Source organism: Camarhynchus parvulus, chromosome 3, assembly GCF_901933205.1.
Source record: "Camarhynchus parvulus chromosome 3, STF_HiC, whole genome shotgun sequence".
Taxonomy (NCBI): domain Eukaryota; kingdom Metazoa; phylum Chordata; class Aves; order Passeriformes; family Thraupidae; genus Camarhynchus; species Camarhynchus parvulus.
The window spans coordinates 16,065,305-16,089,714 of record NC_044573.1 but is presented as its reverse complement, the minus strand read 5'-3'; the positions used below and the strand labels follow the sequence as shown (position 1 = coordinate 16,089,714).

Here is a 24,410-nt window from a genome sequence, read left to right as displayed (position 1 = left end):
GAGCTCACTCGGCCGGCGGCCGCGGGGGAGCCGCCGGGGGGGGCGCCCGGCAAGGCGGGCGGCGAAGTGAGGGGCGGGCGGCGGCGCGACCCCGGGGCGCTGCGCGGGCGCTGCGCGGGGCGGCGGCGCCGCCAGACAAAGGCGACGGGAGCGCCCCCGCGGCCGCCGGGGGGCGGACGCGGCCTCCGCGCGCGCGCGGGGGGCGCGGAGGGCAGGGGCCGGGAGGGGGCGGTGTGTCCAAGCCGCGGCGCTGCGCGGGCGCGGGGCGGGCGGCGCGCCCCCTGCGCCGGTGGCGGAGTTGCTGCCGCCCAGCGCATTGTGTAAGACGCGACCTGTTATGGCCACCACTACTTCCGGGTTCCCGCAGTCTGCTCCAGCCCGGCGCTGCGCTGCGCTCGGGCGGAGCGGCGGCGGCGGCGGCGGCGGTGGACGGACGGCAGCGCTCGGACCGCGGCGGCGGCGGCGGCGGCAGCGCCTCCCCCGCCTCCCCCGCCATCCCGCCCCGCTGCCCTTCCTCCCGCGCCCGCCCCGCACGGCACCCGCGCCCGGCCCGCCTCCGCCAGCCTCGCCCGGCGGCCGCGCAGGGGCAGAGCGAGCCGGCGCCGGCGAGGAATTAGGAGCGATCCGAGGAGGAGCGAAAAAAAAGGCCCCCCATCATCATCATCATCATCATAATAACCATAATAAAAGGAGAGCCGGCGCGTTAGAGAGCCTTTTTAATTTTTAATTTTTCCCCCTCCTTCTCCTCCTCCCTCCATTTAAATTTTTTTCTTTTTTCTAAATTTTTTCTTCTTTTTTTTTCTTTTTTTTGTTTTTATTTTTTTTTTGGGTGAGCGCACTCGAAAATTAACATTCGCGGTGTCCTGCGCGGTGGGAGCACACGCAGCGGATCATCATCAGTCATTCACCACCTTGACAACCTCGCCTGTGATTGACAGCCGGAGTGGCAAAAAGCCATGAGACTTGGTAGTTGGGTTTGAGGGGCACTTTAAAAAAAAAAAAAAAAAGAGAAAAAAAAAACTGATTTGGGGAAAGGATATTTGCTTTCGCCCCGCTGCTGTCTTGGAAACGAGAGGGGGAGAGTAAGAGAGAGAGACAGGGAGAGAGGGAAGAAAGAAAGAAAAAAGAAGGAAGGAAGGAGGGAGAGTTGTTTTTTTTTCTTCTAATTTTTTTCTCCTTTTTTAATGCTGAGTTACCGTATCGCTTCGCTGAGATCCAGCAAGCTGAAGATTTTACTCGATTGCTTCCATTGCTGGAGACGCTAAGGGATTTTTGCCTTTTTTTGGGGGTGAGGGGGGGGGAACTTCGTGTTTCTTTCTTTTCACACTGGCCTTAAAGAGGATATATTAGAAGTTGAAGTAGGAAGGGAGCAAGCAGGCCGATGGCGCAAAGGGTACGTATGATTAAAAAAAAATGGATTTCAAATGTGAAATAATATTGAAACGTGGCTGACAGAGGCGCTGCGAAAAAAGTTTCTTTTCTTTTTCCTTTTTTTTTTTTTTCTTCTCCTTTTTGGAGTAGGGGCACAAAGCGGTGTCCTGCAGTGGGAGGATTTATCAGTTGTATTTGTAGGCTTAAAACCTGTGTATATTGCTATTTTCTTGGTTCTTTTACTCCCCATCCCGGAGCTCTCAGGGAAGAGGCAAGCTTTCTATACATTAATGACATGCAGGCATGTAAGTGAATATGTCCGAGCCTCTCTATTTGTTGGTTTTCTAGCTCTAGTCCTACCAATGTCTTTTTTAAAATCACCAGTGCTTGAAATATTTGAATGTGTGCATGTCTCTGAGCATTTTGCTGTGTTAGTGATGATATACCGCTTCACTTTAAGAAGATAAGTTCTGGCTGGGAGTAAGCACAACTTTTTTTTTCTTCTTTTACCTGCTTTTTTACTCACCCTTCTTCTTTTTTTTTTTTTTTAATATATTCTGTCCCAAAAGGTGCAGTGCAGTGGGCAAACTCCCCCCACTCTTTTAGAAAGAAAGTGACTTTAATTTGAATTGGAGGTTACAAGCATTCACTGCCATGTGTATTGTTGTTTCTATTTTGGGTGCGATCCCCCTTTTTTTTTTCTTTTTTTTTTTTTTTTTCTTCTAACTACCTCCTAAATTGGAGTTTTGAGAAAAAAAAAAAATCAGCTGTAGTCGGGTGAACAGGGATTTGGGGAAGGAGAAAAGCCCTGGAAAGACGTTTTCTTGCCTAATTTGCCTGCCGCCGTCCGAGAGCTGGTTGGGAAAGAAAGTTCCTCTGCTGACAACTTGCCTTTTACTCTTTCTGTCCAAGCAAGTGTCAGGGATCTTTAAAAGTGTTTATTCACACCTTCGCTTTTAATAGATGAAAAGTGGCCGTTTCCCCCGCTGCCTGGGAACCGCGGTAGCTTTCGGTCCTTAATCTTTAACAAAGAAAACCCTTTAAAAAAAAAAAAAAAAAAGGCATTCCCAAAATCCCGAGAGCCCGGGCGAACGTTTCCAGCTTTTCGGCTTTAAAAGTCGTGTTCGCGTGGAATTGCTGGAAATCCGCAAATCGCTCCTTCTCGTTTTTGGTTTGGTTTGGTTTTGTTTACCGCTGCTGAAGTTTTTGCATCCTCGCTGGGTGAGGTACCTGACTTCTTATCAGCGGGAAAAAGTTTAGCGGAGGGAAATTTGGATTCCGAGAACCGCTTCCATTCACGGGGTGGGTGGGGGGGCGCGGGCTGGGGAACTTTGGGGATGGGGATTGGGGTGGGATTTTTTTCACTTTTATTTATTTTATTATTATTAATAATATTGTTGTTGTTGTTGTTGTTATTTCTCCTCCGCCCCAGACTCGGAGGGCTTCGGGCCGGAGCAGCCCAGCCCCTCTGCTCCCGACCCGGGGCGGCTTTCCCTCCCCAGGGCCGGCGCGGCGGAGCCCGGGCGCGCTCGGGGGGGATCGCGGCTCATCCCCGGGGGGGGGACAGGGGAGCGGAGCCGCTGCCCCCGCTTCCCCCTGACGCCTCTCTGCTCTCTCTGCCCCGCAGTACGACGAGCTGCCCCACTACGGCGGCATGGAGGGGGTGGGCATCCCCACCACCATGTACGGGGACCCCCACGGCGCCCGCCCCATGCAACCCGTGCACCACCTGAACCACGGGCCGCCGCTGCACTCGCACCAGTACCCGCACGCCGCCCACGCCAACGCCATGCCCCCCGCCATGGGCGCCTCCGTCAACGACGCCCTCAAGAGAGATAAAGATGCCATCTACGGGTAGGTGCCGCGCAGGGCTCCGCGCAAGCTGCGCGGGATGGAGCGGGGGGCAGCGCGGGGAGGGCAAGGGCGGGATGGGGAGCGCTGCGCGGAAAAGGGCCGCGTTCTTAGTTTGTTACTGCTTTGGGAGGCGGGGGCGAGAGGGTTGGGGTCCCCCCGGCTATGGGGAGCCGCGTGGGATCGGGGAAAAAGGGGCTTGCTGGAGGGGCGGCAGGCATCACCGCGGGAGGAGGAGGAGGCGGAAAATAATATTCCCAGGGCACAACCTGCGCCCGGTGGTAAATCTGTGCACGGAGTTTTGGAGCGGGGAGTTTGGAGAGCTTTGCCCAACTTTCCACCTTATTCGTCTTTCCATGTGCTGAGAGAACTCAAGATCTGCTTCTCTCAAGACTTTTTATTTTAAAATTTTCTTTTAGTTTTCTTTTTTTAAAAAAATCTTTTATCCGACAGCATTTAATGTTTCTCAATGTGGCAACTTGTTAAGCAGTTTCTAGGCCGTTGCGCTGCGAGCTGGGCACAGATGCTTTTAAAATGTATCTGCCCAGCTGGAGTTTGAAGCGAAGTTGAAGAGCCTTTAAAAATCACGCTTAGGACAGTGAGGAGAAGGGGGAGGAAAATAAAATTCATAGAGTTCGGTTTCTGTGTCGGTTTATTAGAAATCTGAAGGGTTGGTTAAAAGTCGGTGGTGTACGGTACCCAGAAGGGAAAAAAAAAGTATGAAGCCCTGGGAGGAAAAAAAAAATGAACTCCCTGTTATAAATATACATATATATACATGTGTGTGCGCCCACGCTTATTTATTTATTTAAATTATTAAACGGGCAAGGGAACCAGATGCCCACGCTGCCTTTCTCTCGGGGAGGCTTTCCAGGCTGGGATTGCCCAGGAGCACCTGGTTTCCCCCGCGGGCCGGCGGCTGCGGAGCCCCGGGGGCGGAGGGCCGGGCAGGCCGTAGGGAGCCAGCCCGGCTTGGCCAGTGGGTCGGAGGTCTGTTGGGTGGGTTTAAGGGCTTTTTCTTCTATCTTTTTTTTTTTTTTCATTTGGATGAGGATTCTTTCTTTTTATGCTTTTCTGTTGGTTTGGGTTTGTTTTTTCCCCTTTCACTCCCAGCAAGTCCTCCAGCGGAAAGCGGGAATTAAAAGCATGAGAGAGGCAGAAGTGTATGCCCAGGGATTTTAATTTTTTCTATTTTTTTTTTCCTAAAGACAAGGAAAGTTAATTCAAAATGGCTGCTGGAACCGGCTTGGGTTTTATTCTTGGCTTGTCCTAAGGTTGTATTAACAATATCTGCGGCCAGACAGTGCCGAAAGGCCGGGGAGATGCCGGGCTGCCGGCCGGCTGGCTGTGGGAAGGGGCCGGGACGCTGCGGGAGGCGGCGGGGGGTGCCGGAGCCCCCTCTGTGGGTGCCCCCTTCCCCATGCATGCTGCTGTGGGACTAACTATTGTTGTGTTTGGGGGTTTTTTTTTTGTTTCGTTATGATATTTTCCCCCCCTCTGTGTGTGTGACTATTGTATTTTCTTTCAGACACCCCCTGTTCCCTCTTTTAGCACTGATTTTTGAGAAATGTGAATTAGCTACATGCACACCCAGGGAGCCCGGGGTAGCGGGAGGCGATGTTTGCTCCTCTGAGTCTTTCAATGAAGACATAGCAGTGTTCGCCAAACAGGTCAGCAAAACCGGGTTGAAAACAGTAAAAGAAAAAAAAAGAGGGAAAAAAAATCCTATCGAGAAAAACAAGTCTCTGTTGAGATAAAGATGCGCGTTTCCCCCTCCCCCCTCTCTTACTGGAAGAGGCAGAAAACCAAAACAGAAAAATCCCCAAAACCCCAACCAAAACAAAACACGAGGAAAAAAAAAATCAGGAAATCTCGGCATTTACTACCCCCCTTAAAAAATGGATAAAGTGGAGCGGTCTGTGCCCGGCCGGGAGTTTCGCTGCGCGGCTCCCGGGAGCCGGGACGGGCTCTGCCGGGGAAGCTCCATAGGTATTTTTCAGTGTATTTGATTCACTTGCTCAAGTGTTTGGCTGATGTACTAAATCCAGCAGTCAGGGCTTTGCACGGAAGGTTACATAATGGACCCGACAGTGTAATGAAGCAAGAAATAATAATGTCTGCTTTTTCTGCTTCCATATTTCAAATCATTTTTATTATTATTTTTTCCCCCCTTTCTTACATTCAGATCCGAGCAGAGAAACCCCTCTTTTCCTCTAATCCTGAACTGGATAACTTGGTAAGAGTTAACACTTCTTCCTCTCCCCACCCCCACCCTCCCTTCCCTTCCCATTTATTTATTATTTTTTTTAAACTTCTATGTCATCTGGAGAGTTGGTTTGGTGGTGCTAAATTGAAAATTTCTCACGTGGATTTAAAAAAATTATAATTGTTGCAATGATTACTTTTATATTTACAAGTAAACATGGTGTGGTAATTGCTTGGAAGTAAAAAAATCCCATAAGGATATACATAAAGGAAAACCCCATCCAAAGAGGAGCTGGCAGGCTTGATGGTGAGCTTGCCTGCCCAAGAGGAGCGGTGGATTCATCTCCACTCTAACCAGCCCCTCCACGCACCTTTTAAGCAGCTCGATGGGAAACAGAGAGGATTACAATGGCTGGAGATGCACCAGTGGCAAATTCACTGAAAATGAGGTCGTTTCTCTCTTTCTTTCCTTCCCCCATTAAGGATAAATATTTTGCCTCCACTGTAGGAGTCCTGTACCCGCTTTCACAAAGCGAGGAGCCAATGGTGGTGTTTAGAGGGTTGTTGTTTTTTTTTTTAAGAAATGTTTATGATCCGTATAATTCAGTTGCTTCATTGCAATTGGGATTTTTTTTTTGTTAACTCTAGGTCGCTTCTCGTTAAACAGCGCACAAAGCCACCGCTATTAAATTTTAGTGTTATTGCCATAAATCAAAACAACTTTTTATTTACTACTAGAGAAAAGTCAAGCTACAAAGTGTGGCCGAGGTGGCTGTGGGAAATATCCCCAAATCCAGGAATGAGATTAATGCTCGTGTTGTTTGTGTCTTTGCAGATGATTCAAGCCATACAAGTATTAAGGTTTCATCTGTTGGAATTAGAGAAGGTAATTTTTGTCTCTCTCTCTCCCTCTCTTTCTGTCTACCTTCCCCCCCCTCTTTTCTTCCTCCTCTGTTTCAGTACTGCTGAAGTTCAGGCTTCTGGTAAATTTGCATAAATGTCTTTCTTTCTGGTAATTAGTGTCAAGACCAATCTTGGCGTCCATTTCTCTTCGCAGTTTAATTACAATTTCAGCCTCTAAAACCGAGCTCTTGAACGCCCAGGCCTTGTGTTCATTGTAATACTTTGCTGGCTTTGTATAAATAGTTGCAGTTCTGTGGTGCCGCAGATGAGACTCGAAATGGTTAGTTCAGTCAAGCCCCTGAAATTGTGATTAAAAAAAATAGATATTGTTTTTTTCTTGGTGATGGTGAAGAAGAGACTTCGGTTGCAGTTAGTTGGAAGGGGGAATCTTTTTTATTTTTTTTTTAAGAGCCATCTGCAGGTCAGGCTCAGGGCGCAGATTGTCCTGTAACATTTTGCAGAGACAAAGCAGAGTTGATAGTTCTGTCTGTCTCTTGTTCCTGGGAATATTTTACACCTCTGAGCAGAAGAAAGAGATTGCAGCCTGAACGCAGGATTTTTTTGTTGGCTGTTTTAGAAATCTTAGGAGGGAGAATGCTAATTTCTAAGCAGGCAGTGTCATCCGAGCTCACGTTAAATTGAAAGTGCACTCTGGGTTTCCTGAGGATTTTTTACGTGTTATTGATAGCTGGCCTAGAAGAGAATTCCCTTTCTCCTAAAAATAAACATTTTGAGAGGTTTTTAAATAGTTGAAAAGTTTCTCGTGAGCCTCAGTCACTTTATCTAACCGTAACTGTCAGGTTGTTCTCGCTCTACCAAAATATGTTAAAATCTGCCCATTAATAAAGGCAGCTCAGGTACAAGTCTATCAGAGCAACTGGGGATTTCAGGGCATGGATGCCTATAATGTATTTCAGTGCAGTGCATGTGGATTTTTTTTTAATCCTTTTTTCTGTCCTCATACCCCTTTGGAAAGGGTTTATGATGAAATAACTGGATGAAATTAAATAGTTTACCTTAAATGTCACCCATGCAGGTCACCTCTCTAATGGCCACAGCTCCGGGAGCAGATGAATTTAACACGGGTGTTGAATATGTTGTAGCCTGTGAATCATCTTGTCACTGTCAATTTTCTGGGATATCTCTATTTTGTGAGAAAAGAAAGTTATTCCTAATTCTGGATGCGTCTAGAGGTCTCAGGGGGATAATTGCAGTGTGTTTCCCCTATTTAGGACTTTTGATGTCACAGGGGCAAAGGGGGGAGACGGGTTGCACTTGTCAATTTTACTTATGTATTCCTGATTATATTTTCTTCCTTTTTTCCCCCCCCTCTCTTCTTTCTTTTTCTTTTTTCTTCTTTCCTTTTTTTTTTTTTTTAACCTCTGTCATAATGTAGGTACACGAATTATGTGACAATTTCTGCCACCGGTATATTAGCTGTTTGAAAGGAAAAATGCCTATCGATTTGGTCATAGACGATAGAGAGGGCGGATCAAAATCGGACAGTGAAGACATAACAAGATCAGCAAATCTAACGGATCAGGTATGATCTCGCCAATGTCGCACAACGCTAAAATTTGTATGCAGATCGCTTGCTGGGTCACTACGCCTCCTTTTATTATTTGCATATGATTAAGTCCCTTTTAGATAAATTTCCATCGAAATGAAAATTTTTGAATAATGTGGCTATTATTGCTTCATTAAGGCTTGCTCCCAGATTCGACCTGGCGAGATGAGCTTGTAAAAGCATCGCCTGCAAACTCGACCTGTTTCTTGTCGCTTTTAATTTCTGTCTTTATTTTATTTACCCTTTCCAATAATAGAAGTGGTATCTGTGAATCACTGGCTTCTTGGTAGCTTAGGGAAGGAAGGGCTGAAGTTGTTGACCAAAATAATAATAAAATCCGAGATAGGTGGTCCAGAGAAGACAGAGAGGGTTTGAAATCTAGCAAATACTGGCTATTTTCTTCCCGTCTCTACGGTTCATTAGTCCGTCTTGTCAGTTTTCCTTGGCCGAACGCTTTTAGACTTGAGTGAACATTGCTTTGTGCACGCCTGCCTGCTGCAAACGCGCCCATTTTATTTTACTTAATAGGAAAAAAAAAAAAGGAGAAAATAAAATGGGATTCAGGTTTTAAATTCTTTTCCTTGATCTTTTAAGTTTTCAAGCCCTCTCTTTAAAGAATAAATATAGTCAAAGCCAAGCCAGCAAAGCCTCGCGTGGCTGTGACAGTTGTCCAGGTTTTGTTTGGGATGGTTCAGACCTTTAATGTCGGCTGCAGCGGGGTGGGAAATGCGGGTGAGCTGAGTGGGGAGAGCTGGCTGTCCCCTCTCCCATCCCTCCTCCTTCCACTGGGTGCAGACTGGGATCCTTGCCTTTTCATGGGAGCACCTGGGGCTAATGCAGAAGGTGTCCAGATCTAAATTAAGCTCCTGGATGATGGTAGTAACTGAGATTTGGCTTTTACTCGAGTTGGGTGAAACGGTGGGGTTTTCGCGGTTCATTTGTTTGCTCTGAACCGAGGGGTAGCAGCACTTTGCCTGTGAGAGAGGGGACCTCAAGCACATGCACAAAAAAGAAATCCCTGATGAAACCCCCCAAGTTATTTCTTCTTTTTGATCAGCTATGTAAATATAGTGTTAGGAGTGATCTGCTCCTGACTCTGGAGGTTTCCTTTTGTTCAAGCAAGGCGCAGCCAAGCAGACAGGAGTTTCCTCAGCTGCTTTGCTGTTATCACTGGCACTGTCAGCTGGGAGTTATTTTATAGATCACCGACATAAAGGTGCGTTGGTTGCATTGCAGTGTGGGCAGTATCTGAAATATTTTCTCCTATCTGCCAAAGGCTGTTGGTTTGTGACAGGGGAGGCAGGCTTGAAGGAAGGCATGAACTTTTAGAAAGGGGTTTATGTGCACATAGGTAGGTTGTTTTGAAGGATTTTTTTTCCCCAACCAGTTTTGCTGTACAGGGGAAAAGCTTGGGAGAGTGGGTGGAGGGTGGTGTGGCAGGGAGGTGCCCAGGGCTGGTGAGGATGCTCCAGGGAACCGCCGGCCCCACGCAGTGCCTTAGAGTGAGGGGAGCCCTTCAGCCAGGGTCTAGCTGAGGGAAGCTCGGCTCGCTGATGTTGAATAAAAATTGTAATCCAACAAGTCTAACTAGAAAATGGGTTTCTAAAAGCTCTGGAGTGCTGGGTACATAAAGCTATTTGAGCAAATTACAAGAATTGCTCAGGGGCACGAATGAAATCAACACTTTAATTGCCTCCAAAATGAAGATTTATACCCCATTTTCCCAACGAATCATTATTTTATTAAAGTGAAAGCTAAAGAAATGGAGCTGCAATTTTGGGGTTGTTGGGGGTCGGTGTGTTTCTCTACCAGCCCGCGCCCCCCTTTTTGTCGCCCGGAGCGCGGACATTGCGCCGTCCCCTCTCCCGCTGCGCGGGCCGGCCGCGCTGGGCCGCGGGGCTCGGCCCCGGCACGCCCGGCTTGTGCGAGCGCTGCCCCGGCCGCGCCCCGGGGCGCTCCGGCTCCGCTCCGGGCAGCGGGGCGCGCAGCCCCGCGCCTACCCTTCCGCACCCGCGGAGCTGCGCGGGGAGCGGGGCTTTGCTTTCCATGCTGAAGGGAAAAGGTGCAAAAGTGCGCTTTTCCGCCCTCCTCTGCCCCGGGCGATGAGGCGGCGGATGAAGCCCACGGAGATCGGGCGGGCGGCGCGGGGGTTGCGCGGGGGGTTTACCGGGGGATGCGCAGTCCCCCGCGCCCCCCGGTAAACTCCGGTGCAAACCCGGCCCCGGCGCGGCCGGCAGTATCGGGGCCCTAATGGTTCAATAATAAGGTGTTGAGTGCTGGTCGCCGGGGCGGCTAATTAGGATGTGACTGCGCAGGGCGCGTTTATGGCTGCGCGGCCCTGGGATGCGCGGGCGCGCAGGGCCGGGCGGTGGGAGAGAGGGGCTGGCTCCGGGCGTGGGGCCCCCCGCCTGCCCACGCTCTGCTTGGGAGAGTAGTAAAAGAGTAAGTATGTAAAAGCTTTTATTATGGATTTAATTACATTTTCTTATATTGTGGTAGTAAAGGTTACAGTTAACAGGGTGTTTTTTTCTTTTAATTTATTGGTTTCCCCTTATTTATTCCTTCCCTAAAGGCCCCTCAAAGCCAGTGCCTTTAAGTCCCCCCCGGTCAATAGAAAGCAATGACACTAATGCTAGATTTTGCAAAGCAAAGCCCTATAACACTAACCATTGTTCAGTGATTTAACCAGCTCAGTGGCACTAGGTCACTAAAATAGCATCCTTCTCCCACGGGCTCGACCCCACTGCCTGCCAGGGTGCGACCTGCAGGGTTGGTGTTTACCGTCACAGCTCCACAAGTACAAGGCAGGAGTCTGGGCTTTTTGCTGGGGAGAGTTGAACTCAAAATCATCCAGACCCCGGGACTTTAAAAAACCTAGCTGAAGAATTGCAGTCATCCTCAAAAGTTTCAAAATAAACCTTTTTTAATCATTAGCTTTTCAAACATTTGCATGTTTAAATTTTCAGTGTTTGTCAGAGCCCAGAAAGATTTAGAACACAGCTGTTGTGTGATGTGTCTGGGAAAACTCCCTCTGATTTAAAAAAAAAAGCCCAAAGACTGCCTATAGTCTGACAAGAGAAATTCAGTTTCATAGGTAATCCTGAACTGTTATTGTGGGGCTGCTTTTTTGAAGCCACATTACCTTGGCACTCAGGTGCTCTAGTCCAAACTGTAAAATTCTCCTACAAGAGTGTGTCTACAAAAAAGCCTTTAGAAAGTCCTTTAAAGAAAACATGATACAAAGTACCCACCACATTCAAGTAAAATGCATTAGCTGTGTAAGATAGATTTTATAGGGACAAAACTGTATTTTTCTTACTGAAAATAAACTTGTTGAGCCCGTCCACCAGAGCATTGCTTGACAAAAATTGCAATTTAATAATGAACAAGCCAATTACAGAGGCAGAAACTTTTAAAGGCAAATCGGCGAAGAGACAAATTCCTATAGGAGCTGTGAGGGAAATGATCAAAAAATGAACATGAAATAAGACTTCCTGCAAGGAAGGTCCATAATTCAACATTATTTGACTCCACTGTCAGGGAAATTGTTGAAGGATAGTAAACCGATACTGGAGTCTCAGTCATTTTTGTTACAGTCTTAAATGTTTGCAACTGTGACGTTTTAGATGGCCCTTCTTGGGCGATAATATATCATATATATACACACGTATATAATAAAGCAACACCTCTATTTATGTTGCAATAGATTTTATTTTAATGTGTGCAGTTGCGGAGTTGCTCTAACAAAAATGCAGATAGACAGCAGCTTTTTTTTTTTTAATGGAACAATTACCTAAAATTTGTTCTTTACAAAGAAAGAATCATAAACTTGAATCCAATAAAAAACATAGCTGAAAGTGGTAGAGTTGTTCAGGGCATCGACCGGTTACGACTAGACTTAACTTTCCAAATTCTCAAATATATTAGCTATACCTTGTAGCCAATACTACAATAGTGCCTTAGGGAAAAAATTACTGAGAAATACTATTTTACTTTGGGACTTCTTCACAGGTACTTTCAAACCATATATGGTTTTAAAGATGAGAGCTAAAAATATTGCTGCCTTTAGGATATGTGCTCCCATATTGGAGGAACAGGCATCAAAGTAATAGATGTGGTGCAGAGGGTGCAAGGTAGAATTCATTTCTGCATAATAAAAGAGTTAAAGCAGAGTACGACTGAGGATGACCAATAAATTATGTTTAAAAGACTCAAAATTTAATTTTCTTCCTCTGACTTTGTCACTTTGAGACAGTGAATCCTTTTTTTTGTTTGTTTTTGAGTAATTTTTATTATTTTTTGCTGTGATATTTAGAAGTTGTTAGGCAGGCTATTTATGTGAAGATAGGATACGTTAATTTCTGTTCCAGACATGTGTTCATCTGATACACCCTGGTTGAAATTGTATAAGCAAAATAAGATTTTTTTTGCTCTCCATTTCTTTAAGTGAGTAAATACATTGTTGTGTAGACATAAGATTGAATATATTTTCTTTAGTTTATTATTTCAGTTCATGAATCCTTGGGGTTCTTTTTAATTTTTTACTCATTCAAGAACCCAAAAGGGGCCATCCTTACAGCTGGGTGCCTTCCTGAAGTTGCATGCTCAGGCATAATTTCCATGTAAAGTTTTCCAAGCTGAAGTTAGGTCTTGTTGTAAAGGATAGTTTAATTCCTGGATTTTTGGAGGAATTCTTTTCAACATCAGACCTGACAGAGCCAAGTTTAAACCCCAGTTAACCTCAGAACTGATCCTAAACATTTGCGCGTGTATCCCAAGGCATTCCTGTTAGCCAAAGCTTGCCGTGGCTGCGTTAGGGACCATGGATTGTTATTTTGGGGCAACTTGGAGGCTTGAAAGTTAAGAAAAAATGAGTTTTACCTTAAGTTTAACCTTTATGGCTGAGGATTTGAGTTTTTCTATGGCTGCTGGTCCACAGGTAACAATAAAGGTAATGGGCTCTGCATGCAGAAGGGTTACTGCAGCCCCGCGTGGGCAATGTTAGACCTTAAAAAAATCAGATTATATTGCTCTCAATCAAAATGAGTAAGTGTACATTGTGCTGATAAATACTACTTCAAAAAGCGCTAAAAATCCAGCACAGCTTCTTTAAATTAGGAAATCTTTCTTTTGTTTTGTTTTGCATTTCTGCATTTGGGGTTTTTTGGTCATGAGAGCATGCAGTTACGATCTATCGTGTGTAATCTAAACAAGTTTAAGAAAATAAAAAGGAGTTGTTTCTGGTCAGGAACGTCTTTGAAGGTTTCTGGAATTGTTTCCTGGTGAGGGTTGTGTGAGAGAAGGAGAGACCGGGGTGCGCTGCAGTGTCACCACCTTCTTCTCCACATGCTCTGTTTCTCAGAGCAGGCTTTGACTTACATGGCAAATTGGGAATAATTAGTGGTTATATTTTTATTTTTTCCTGCAGTTGCAGCAATATTTGGAGAGGGGGGTAGCTCTAAAAGAGCACACTTTTTGTGTTTGGCCTTCTTTGAGTGTATTTACAGCGCTGGTTAACGGCTCCCTATCTAACCCACCGCTGATACTCTGTGATGCGTCTGAAATACAGCTTCTCCGCAGTTGCTTCAGCTCTTCTTTGGCCTGCTTAGTGTGGTTGCCTTTTCACTTTCACTTATTTTTGCCCATTGAGATGTAACCTGGAGCATAGATGACAGCAGAATCCGATCAGGCCAGTGTCCTCAGGATTCCTTCTTTTAATTTAGATGAGATCCCTGGAATGCTTCAGCAGTGGTGGTGGGGGCTTGGTCTCTGTTAGTGAGAGGGCTGCTGGCACAAGGGAACCCCACTGCCCCTGAGAGCTCAGCTCCTTGATTTGCCTCACTAGATGCTGCTGTTGTGGGTTAATTTGTTTATTTTTGATAAATACATATCCAAGACGTAAAGAGCGACGTGGAGATTTCAGGCTCATGTGAGTCATTGTGCGTACGAAAGCAATAGTGCAGGCAGCAAGTGGTTTCTGGGGTTATTATGTTTTGGAAAAGGGAATCTGAGATTTCTTGTAGGTGTCTGGGGAAATGTTGAAAATTTAAATGTTGGTGAGGTGAATTTAAAAAAAAAGTGAGTTTGCCCTATAGGCAAAGGCTCTGTTTGCAATTTAAAAAAACAAAAGAGATTTAAGAGTTTTAATACAGAGACTGCCATTTTCTTATGAACTTGCAGGGCATAGAGAAGGTAGGATGGATTTTTGCCCAGATTTGGCCTTTTGTATTGGCAAGAGGATGGACTCTTGAAAGTTATGTCCACTTATTATTTTGCAAATGGCTTTTATTTTGCAAGCATCTTTAAACCCAGGCCATTGAAGAAATGTTTCCTCCCTGCCTGCGTCAGAGGTTATCATAAGTTTTGGGGATCAATAAAGGGATAACTATGAAAGGCAATGGCCCATAACACACGGGGAATGGGATGAGTTGATCTAATGCTCCCTGCCTGGCCTCAAAACTCGATGAATCTCTAGGTTTGTCCACACAAGGACACTCAGGAGAGGTAAGACAAATTGATTGGGTGTAAAATTAAAGTGCATTAGTTAAAGTGCATTGGACTATTGTGTGGATGCTCTCATTCAGAAGTAAAGTGGCCTTAGTTCACTTTAGCCTAATCCCCTTTGGAGTAGGCCACTTTTCTTTTGAATGAGAACATCCACATTAACTTTTAGTTAATTCGTCTTTCCCGAGCGTCCTGGCGGCCTCGTGCCTGACACTCTGGAGAGGTTGGGCTGACCGGGCGCTGGCTCCCCACGAGCTTTAGGTAAGCTTTTCATTAGGCATATTTCATTTCCACAGCAGCACTTAACCGCTGGCGCCTGTCATTGCCCCAGCCGGGGCTCCGCACCCTCCTCTCCTCCTGCTCCTGCAGCTCGAGAGCGATGTTGTTAACACTGCCTGGGAAAGAAACTGGAAAGTTTTGTGGTGGCAGGGATTTGGAGAAGGATCTGGCTGAGGTGGTGGGGACAAGGGCTTGGCCATGCTGTGAGGCAGGGGGAGGGTGATTTGGGTATTGTGTTTCCCAGGTGAATTTGGCATCAGGCTGACATGCTCCTTACATAGATCGTTTCTTCCCTCTCCAGTGGTAAGTCATTTTTAAAAGACAGTGAAGAAATCTAGATTAACTTTTTTCGGCTGATATTTCCAATAAGAAAGCCAAGATTGAATATTAGTCTGTAGGAGAGCTAGTTTACCTGGTGGAAAAAAAAAAGGTAAGATAGTTTTGGAGCTGTTTTATATTCTTGCTTGAAGTTTACTGAGCTTGAGTTTCTGTTAAAGATATTTGCAGGTGTCTTCTAGAGCTTATAAGTAACCTATTTATTTACTTTTTACTGACTCGGCCATGTGTGCCTACGCTGTGGCATGTCACACGGTTGCCATTGCCCCTTTCATTCATAATAAAATTTACAAGGCTTCTTGCATTAGTAAGCAATTTGCTATTGGAGCCTTTCCTAGAAATACAGAATTCTATTTCACCAAAGTATTGTGTTTCCTCTTCAATCAGTACTGAGGTGAGCTGTTTTCTCAAGGACTCTCCAGGCATCTATATGATATTCCCACTTGGGCAGATGATCTCCAAAACTGCATTACCTAGTTCTTCATCCTGAAGAGCCATTGCAGTAAATTAAAATTTTCTTATTAGCATCACCGGACTTTGAATTTGGCCAGTTATTTTTGTTGTTTGCAGCTTGGCTTTCTTTTTCTTCTGTTTTTTTCTTTTGTTGTTATTTTAATATAAAGCAAATATGCACCCAGACCTTCTTTGCTGAAGTAAACTGGCCAACAATAAGAAAGGCAATTCTTTATTTGCTTAAAAGAACTGCCTGTTTTAACTTCAGAAGTACTGACCCAGAGTAAAGCAACAGCTGATGCCATCACAGGCAGTGTACTGTATTCAAACAGCTGTACAAAATGCAAAGCTGCAGTATTAATCCTGCCATTCACAGTTTATTTAAGTTTTTCAAGCTTCTCTCATATGGGCATGGCATCAATGCCTAATTATGCCTCCATTAGGGTTACTGGGCTCTTAATACAGAAAATTATTGTATTTAAACTTTGGAAAGCTGCATCAATGTAATGTAAGGATCTTGCAGCTGGCACACATTCAGGGAAGGCAAACTTTACCTTGTAATTTTCTTTTCATTCATTTGGCCTTTAGGTTTTGGTCTAGTTTTGTTGCTGAGGTCAGACCATTGCTGGTGTTTTTAACACTGGCTTTAAATAGCTCCATTTAAGTCTGCGTAGCTCTCGGGAGAAGGGAGCATAAGAGCAGATTTAAACCCCATGGCTTTGTTGGGGTGCAGGGCTACAAGTGTCTGTGCAAATAGAAATGGTAGAACCTATTGTCTCATGGGTGTTTTGGCCTGCACTGAGCCTGGGCCAGCTCTGTCAGTGCAAGCAGGGTTTGATCTGTGCACAATAAATTCTTGACCCCTGGTAGGGCTCGTGGTACCTGTTGCATTAGGGCGGGGTGTGCAGGGAAGCCCCTGGCCTCAGCTGGGATATCACCGGCTTGCTGGTGCTCAGCAGCACCCCGAGGCACGTGCTCTCACATGGAGGTCAGTGGCTGCTTGCTGATATTTGGATTTATCTGGTGAGCTAAGTATTAACCACGGCCAACTCCTTGCTAGAAGCCTTGGGAGGACACAAATACTGCAGACTCAGTAAGCGGCACTTTGGTTTTAGGGTTGAGCCAGTATAGGACACTCTTCTTCTTGGGTTGCAGTCACAGAGGTACTTTGGTTCCTGAGCTCTTACGCTTGCACCTGCATCATGGAGTTACCTTGCATAGGTAGAGTTGGCCAAATTTTTTGATGAGGGAAAGGTCCCAGTGGCTTGCGATTTATGCCTTTTCTCTTGTGTGCTGTAGTGCAGAGTTACGGGGGAGTAGTGTCACTGCTGTGTTGTGGTGATGGGTACAGCCGTGTCACCAGGAGGTAATTTGAAGTCACAGCTTCGCTCCGCCCTTTGTTCATGTTCACACAGGCATTTTGGGCAGCATTTGACATGGACAGGGGTTCCCTAGCTGAGTGGCACCATTGGGCATCACTGTGACAGGAGAGTGATGGGGAGAGAAGCCTTTCAAACATGTGTGAGTTGGTGGCAGGCAGCTTCCCGTCATGTCCCGATATTTGCACGGATGCTTGGGATGAGATTCTCATGTGCACTGGTGGCAGCTTAGGCACTATGCTTGAGCCGTTCCCTCCTTTACCCCTCTCTGCCTGGAGCATTTTGCAGCTGTGTTACCCCTGGAGGCTCCTGGCCCTCCTCCCTGTTGTGCAACCAGTTTCACTGGCGTGCCTTCCACCTACTGTGGGAGCATCGTTGTGCTTTCCCCATGTCCGTGAGGCCCGTGGCAGTGTTTCGTGGCACAGCTATGTAGAAAAAGCAGGGTATGTACAGATGTGTCTTGCTACATTAATCTAACTCCTGTGAGGGATCTCTTTTTCATTACTATTTTCTGTAAAGCCGGAGTGATGGTATGCACATGACTAGTATGTGCAGGGAGGATTATTTTTGTTCTTAAACGCACATGTGCACGTCGAGCCGACGTTTGGCCCTCAGTGACAAGTGTTTGAGAGATCCTTTGGGTAAGAAGTGATAGAGCAGTGCTGGAGGGGCAGGGGTGGGGAATGCTGTTCTGCTGACAGTGTGAGGCAGGAGGGGAGCTGCGAATTCTCTTCCCAGGTCTGTCCCTGAGGTTCTGGAGCAATACAATTAGGTGCTTATGAGCCGAGATTTTCTACTTCTGCTTTTCCCTTATCATCAGGTAGGGTTGATATCTTAATTTATATGTCATTTAGTGATAGCAAGGTATATATAGAAGATATTTAAGAATGAGCTGTGATATGTTATAGTAATTATATCACTCTGTGGATAATTTGAAGAACATGTTGCCAAGAAAGCAAAATGTTTCTGTTTGGTGTCATAGGAAAGCACTATGCTGAATTGGAAGGCTGATGGTAAACTTTGCTTTTGGTGGCTTTATGCTTTGGTTTTAGCCTCTTCTGCTATTTTCCACTAATTAGCATTTTAAAAAAGTATTTAAAGGAGGAAGGGGATAAACTGAAGCTGTGGATGGAATAGGTAGCAGTGCTGCTGGTGGTCTGCAGAAAAAGCAGAGCTGTGGGGTTGACTGGAAACATTTGTGAGGGAGTGGCCTGTCCCGAGGTCTGCCTGTCCCAAGGTCTGCCTGGCCCAAGGCATGGATCCATGTGGGGCCATGCCATGAGCCTTATGCTGCTACAGGCAGCACTGGGTACTCCCAAAGCTCCCTGGGAGGTGCAGTGGGACCACACAGACCTCTCAGCCCAACATTTTTGTGTGACTCTGGCAGCTAGCTGTGCTTCCCAGCCACCCCTCAGTGAGCGGGTGGAGGTGTCACGAAGCCACGGCCACCTCAGCCTGGCAAACCAGCCCTGGAGCTCACTGGCCTCTGGCTCCCGCAGCCGGGGCTCGGTGTGTTTTGTGGCCACTGGCTCGCTGGCATGTGGCTTGCAGAGCCAGGCTGTGTGGCCGCTTCTGCTGCGCTGCAGATTTGGCTTGTTGTGAAATGGGAGAAAGTGGAGGAGCTGCTCTGTGGACGGGTTTGGCCATGAGCGTTGGAAAATGTGAATCACGGGGATTCCAGTTTTAAGCCTTCTGGAGATAACGGGCAGCACGTACTGGAGTGCGTGACTTGCAGAGGGCCTTAAAAAACAAGGCGGTGCCCTCAAGATTAAGCAAACATTTTATAATCAGGGACACATTTTATACCCAACACAGGCTTTGCAGGTATCACCTCCATCCAGACAGAAAGGTGTAGCTGGAGCAAAGCTAATTATACTGCAATTTAATTTTGGTGTTGAACAACAATGCAAGGCAAGCGGGCTCTTGAATCCTGCGAACAGTGTGCCGTAATCAAAATACGCTGACTCCGAATGGCGTCTGTTGTCAGTTAGCTAAAAAAACCATTTGATATTTGTGACACAAGCTCAGGGTTTTTGCTTGCGATGGAGCTGGAATGAAGCATGGCTGTTGCAGAGCAAGGGCTGTGCTTGTGCCTTCCCTCCCTAAGAAGCCCCACTTGGGCTGATGGGATGTTGGAAATCAGAGCCTGCATTTAAGTAACGTAAAAAAATTTGCAGCGGGTGCCCTGTTGGGTAATTTTTGTCTACCCAAAAGGTATCATCCCTAAAAATCTGAAAGGGGAATGCTTAGAGATGTAGCTTTTGCTGTAAGTAAACCCTTGCTGAGTCCAGATATTCAGGGTGAAGAGCACATCTTTCTGCAGCACTGATTCCCGCTGAGGCTGCCTGCTAGGACCGTGGTGGGACAGAAGGGACAGGGTGGGAAAAGCTGAGGTTGAGGTCTCCCTCCTGCCTAAGTCTGTCTGGGTAGGCCAGTTTTGGGACCTCAGCCAGTCATCTGACAGCCTGTGCTGTCTCATTTGTTCCTAGGCATCTGGCAGATCCCCTTCTAAATTACTTTTAACACATAAATGCAATAAAGGGAAGGGATGGCAGGCATTCATTTCCAGGCTAAATGGCAAGACACTTTTCCTGTTTACACCTTTGGAGGAATCACTACATGAAATATTGAACAGGAAACTCTTATTTCTCTCTGAAGACCTTTTTCCTGGTCTCGAAAGATGTGGAAAATTCTCCAGTCTTATTAAATGTAGTAGGAGCCCAGGAGGACTAACACACCTCAAGGACTTGCACACCAGGTTTCTGGATACAGCGGTATTGTTTGGGGCTGACTTTGTGCATGTTTCTGCATGATACGTAAACTTAAAAAAATATCTATGTGGAGCAGTGATTTTTATGTCCTGACTGCAAACCTGTGTTTCCTTGTGTCAGAAAAGGGCCAGGGATTAATGCTATCTAGTGATATGTCTCTTATCAAAGGGAGGAGACAGGTTTACAATGCAAAGTTGCTCTAAATAGAAAGTACTAGTCAATGTTTGTTGTATGGGAGACAAAAACCCTGCATCACCATCAGCTGGCTCAGTTAACCTGGCTGGGCAGGCAGTGTTCACTGTTGAGCTGGGATTAAAAAAAAACCAGAGAAATGTTAAGATCCACTGTGATTGAGGCTGTTGCTGTTTAGGTGTCCATCAAGGCTACCACGTGCAGCAACCTCCAGTGCAAGAAGCAAACCCTGAAGTCTCCATTTCTAAAAGCTGTTTGCTTTTGTTATTGCCAGAAGTGCAATAACAAAACAAACCCACTTTCTTGGGTGCTTTTAGAGCCCTTTCTCAAAGTCCATCTGCCCATGCTGTCCCCCCTGGGAGGACCTTGGAGATGACTTCCCAAGTGCAGAAGGTTTGCTTTCAGCATAGGCAGAAGGTGTTGGAGCTGCGCTTCTGACAGAATGCAGCCCAGGCTAGGGGGGGCTCTGCATAGCTGTGAACATGTGCAGCGCTGTGTGCACACTAACATGCAGAAACGGGTTTTTAGAAGTCTTGCCCCTGCAGAGTTGACAGGGCTTTGGTGCCTTCTGGAAGAGAAGAGCTGTGGTTTTTCTCCTTCCTCTTTGTCTTTATGTCCCGCCCAGTCTTGATGATCTCCATTTTATTCTCCTTTATTTTTTGTGGTTTATGTTTGCTGCTTCTAATTATTCTTTTTCCTTTGGAAAGCACTATCACCCTGTCCTTTTGCACTCGTGTTTTCCATTCATCCTGTTTAGGACTATCAGGCCCTTTCCCTTCCTCTCCCTGCTGCAGTCTCTTTTTCTCCGTGCTTTCAGAGTAAGGAAAGAGTCAGAAGGCTGTGCTGTGTTAGAGATGCCTCCCTGGGTACACAGTTGATGTCGTGCACCCCACACCTGGGTAGGGTCAGCACCGAGTCATGACAGCAGAGCTAATGGAGAGCCACTGGTGTTTTTGGGTGGATCTTGGTTTGGTGACCTTTGACAGTGTGCAGTATTAGTTGTGCCTCTGGTCCCTTCAGGTAAAATCCTGGCCTTGTGAAATCAGTGGCAAAAGTCCTGTTTATTTCCAGTTTTCTATCCTCTCTGGTATTCACATTGATACCCTCTCTCATTCCTTTTATTGATTTGTCTCCCGTGTTGCATGCATAAAGACGGCTTATATCTTATTTTTCCTATGCAGCTGCAAAGAGTTAGAGAAGAGTCTTACCCTCACTTGCAATAAGGGGAAACTAAAGATAGAAAGCTTATGACTTTTCTGGGGCTAGGAAGGGAATCCAGGTCAGGGCTGAGACTTCCATGCAGAGCTTTTTCTGCTTTTTAGTTCACCAGGCCTTGCCTCCTCTAACGCTGCAAAGGTTTCCATCTGTGCACAAGTCACCCTTGCTGTTCTCCTTAGTTGCAGGCGGAGTTATCGCCTGCCTGTCATTTCAACGACCTTATTTCTCTAGAAATTTCCCTTATTTCTCTTGGAAGGCTGTTTTTCCATCTGAACCCAATCTTTGTGCCTTTGCTCTTGTTCTATTAAAAATAGCTCACCTTTGAATCAAAGCTGCGTGAAGCAGATTATGCAAGAGTTGTTGGCATTAAAAAGCATCTATTTTTTAGCATTTTGAAGTTTCTACATGTACAATTTATTCTGATCCCCTTGGTTTTGGTTGTATTGGGTATGGTGTTCCCAGCTGGTTTTGGCAGGCTGGGAAGTGGGATTGCTATCAGCCTTGGTTAGTTCCACTCGGAGATGTTCAGGTGGCAAAGCAATAAGTGGGTGCTCTCAGAAATTGAAGTTAGTCATGAGTCTGGATTTCATGGTCCCCAAAATCCCAAACTGGTCTAGTGGCAGGTGACCTTGCCCATGGGAAGGGGTTAGAACTAAATGATCTTTAAGGTCCCTTCCAGCCCAAATCATTCCCTAATTCTATGTTTGTGTAAACAATAGTGTAGAATCTAGGAAATATATGGCATTATATTTTCTGTATTATAAAAGTGTATTTTTAATCCTCTATACCAATTTGTATTTTTCTTCCCAATTAAGAGAAAAATCTAAAGGTTTCTTAGATGCTGGATGGGGAGCAAGCTACCTGAGGATTCTTATTAGCCATTCCCTCCAGAAGTGAAGGGGATAAGACTTGTGGATTGCAAGGATCAGGTCTGTCTATCATGCAGCTGTAGCTCTAGTATTCATCGTATGGATTATACACTTAAGGTATTCAGCAGCAGTGTTGAATGTTTTGCCCAAGTGAGCTTGGGGACATCAGTATGGCCAACAACCAGAAGGATAAACTATGTAAAAAGTAAATCCTTGCTGAATAGGTATGTTATGTTTGTAGGAGGAGATGGATGCCATAATATAATGAATCAGCCCCCACTTTTTGCTTCAAATTCTTGTCTGTAGTGAGCACAACTATTTCCCAACATGGTGGGTCACTACCCTCAACCTCACCCAGCTGAAAATTTTTAAAAGGTAGGATTTAAGAAAATCAGAAGAACGCTTCAAACATAGTACATGACTTTTTTTTGTGATGAATAAGTATTTCATTTAGAAAAACAAAATAAGATAAAACTTCAGAACAAGAACAATAAGCCCAAATTATGCTGACAAATTGCTGGCAGCAGCTCTGTTCCTCCAGGGCAAGGGAATGAAAGATTACCTGCAGCCAATTCTCTGGTAGCCTGGAGGAGTGAAGGTTTGTCCAACAGGTAAAGGAATTAGCTGCTCCCCATCTCCAGTTGTTACACAAACACAAATGAGCCCACAAGAGGGCTGTGCTCACAAAACATTGAGAAAATATATATCAAAAGATGCTGAGTACAATTTTTATCACCTGTAATAGAAATCCATTTCTTTTATTCATGTACTTATGGCCAAATCTTTGGTTCCTTGGCCAGAAGCTTTTGTTTCCCTTTCATATGCTTGGCGCTGAAAAAAAAAATCAGTTTTATTCTTTAATATAAGCAGAAGGCAATGGTTTCTCCCATTTTATATTAGTGTTAACTTGTGTTAGCTAATAATGTTAACTAATCCAGTTGTTCCTGGACTGGAATAATAAATACATGTTATGATATTTATATACAATGCAAAATATCCAATTTAATCATTAGCCAGATAATTTTGTCTGTGGCTTTGTTGTTTATAAAGGCTTGATGTTCACCATGGTACAAGTCAATAACTGCTTTGGAGGCTTCAATCAAATGTGCTTCTCCTTTTGATGGGGCAGTTGCACTGGGAACTGCTGGGGCTTGAGCTTTTCAGCCCAGCATATCCCCCGAGTGGATGAAGCACCTTATAATGGTCACAGGAGGCAATTGGAGCTTCTGGAATTGCTTAAATACACAAATTTTTGTTATTTCCTTTCCTTCTTTTTCTTTCTTTCTTTCCCCCCCCCTGCTTATACCAGACTATTTCACAACCTTCAGAACCAAAACAAAGGTCAGGAAATGTATTTCAAATGCCATGGCTTAAGATAAAACGTGTTGTAGAAGGTCTTTTGCCCTTAAAGTGGTGCAGCATTAGGGCACCTGAATCCTCTATTATTTTAAATCAGTCATGCGACCATGACTCGAATCAGTCACTAGCCAGACCATGGTTTTGGCACTAGAAGCTATTGACCAACAAGAAAGGCAGTGGTGCAAAACCAGTTTAAATCATGGGAACTTACAGCCCGGCCTCAAAATCCTGAAATTACTTTGCTTGTGTATTCCTGGTTTTCTTGTGTGTTCTTGAGTCTGCAAAGATTTGGGCAGAAAGTTTCAGTTGGATCTTAGGACAGGGGTGAGCTTGGAAGAGGAAGATAAAAGCTGCTAAGGCCATTATCCTTATTTATACAGTATTGTCACGACCACACGGCTGGGACCCTCCTCTGGAATGAGCCAGCCTGTGCCATGAAGTGATTAATTTGTATTAATTTACACTTCTCTGAAGTCTCACTTTGGGAGAACTCAGCTTGTTTTACAGTCACTAATTTATATGACCAACTGTATCTGTGCTGTACATGAGTGAAGTCTCTCTTTAATTCTTTTGTTTCTTTCTTTTTGTTTTTTTTTTTGGTGTTTGTTTTCCTTTTTTGTTGTTGTTTTGTTTTATTTTGGTGTTGTTGTTGGTGTTGTCATTGTTGTTCCCTCAGTAGAAACAGGGGTTCTGACATCCCATGGCTCATCCCAAGTTATTTGGCTGTGGGTGAGCTTGGGTCGCAGGCTTTAACCTCCTACTTCCGAGGGGAATTGCTCATTTGCAGAAATGGGGAACAAGTCTTCTCATTTCTCTCATGTGCTCACAATTAGCCAGAATGCAGGATTTCCCTGTGGAAGGTGACATGGAATTAATTTCTGTTTATGACGGCCTTCTTACAGTGGATTTTGAAAAATCACTATAATTGCTAAGGAGCCCCGTTAAGTGATAAACTGCAACTTTGTGGAGAAGAGAAATAAGTAAGTGAGGCATTTCTATTTCTGTGTAAGCATAGATTGTCATGACTACTGTCAGAGTTTTCTTTGTAACTGGTGCTGGAAATATTTCTGTGAAAGAGAGAGGTGGTTCATAGTGTGAAAAATAATAATATTTGGCATGTCCCTGTCAGAAACAATTTAATGTAAAAGTAGTC

At 45.4% G+C, this 24,410-nt stretch overlaps 1 protein-coding gene across 2 annotated transcripts in view; it reads left to right on the top strand.

Annotated features, from left to right (window-relative positions):
- The first annotated feature begins 509 nt into the window (after positions 1-509).
- The window catches only part of MEIS1 (Meis homeobox 1), a 107,457-nt gene continuing 83,556 nt past the window's right edge, over positions 510-24,410 (top strand). Inside the window, exons 1-6 of one of the 2 annotated variants that reach the window (XM_030945211.1) lie at positions 510-1,393; positions 2,999-3,225; positions 4,751-4,892; positions 5,408-5,458; positions 6,263-6,313; positions 7,727-7,873. In XM_030945211.1, the coding sequence (XP_030801071.1) occupies positions 1,382-1,393; positions 2,999-3,225; positions 4,751-4,892; positions 5,408-5,458; positions 6,263-6,313; positions 7,727-7,873 (630 nt within the window). In that variant the 5' untranslated portion in view covers positions 510-1,381. The remainder of the gene's footprint in view (positions 1,394-2,998; positions 3,226-4,750; positions 4,893-5,407; positions 5,459-6,262; positions 6,314-7,726; positions 7,874-24,410) is intronic. The other variant, XM_030945212.1, reaches the window with a different exon arrangement.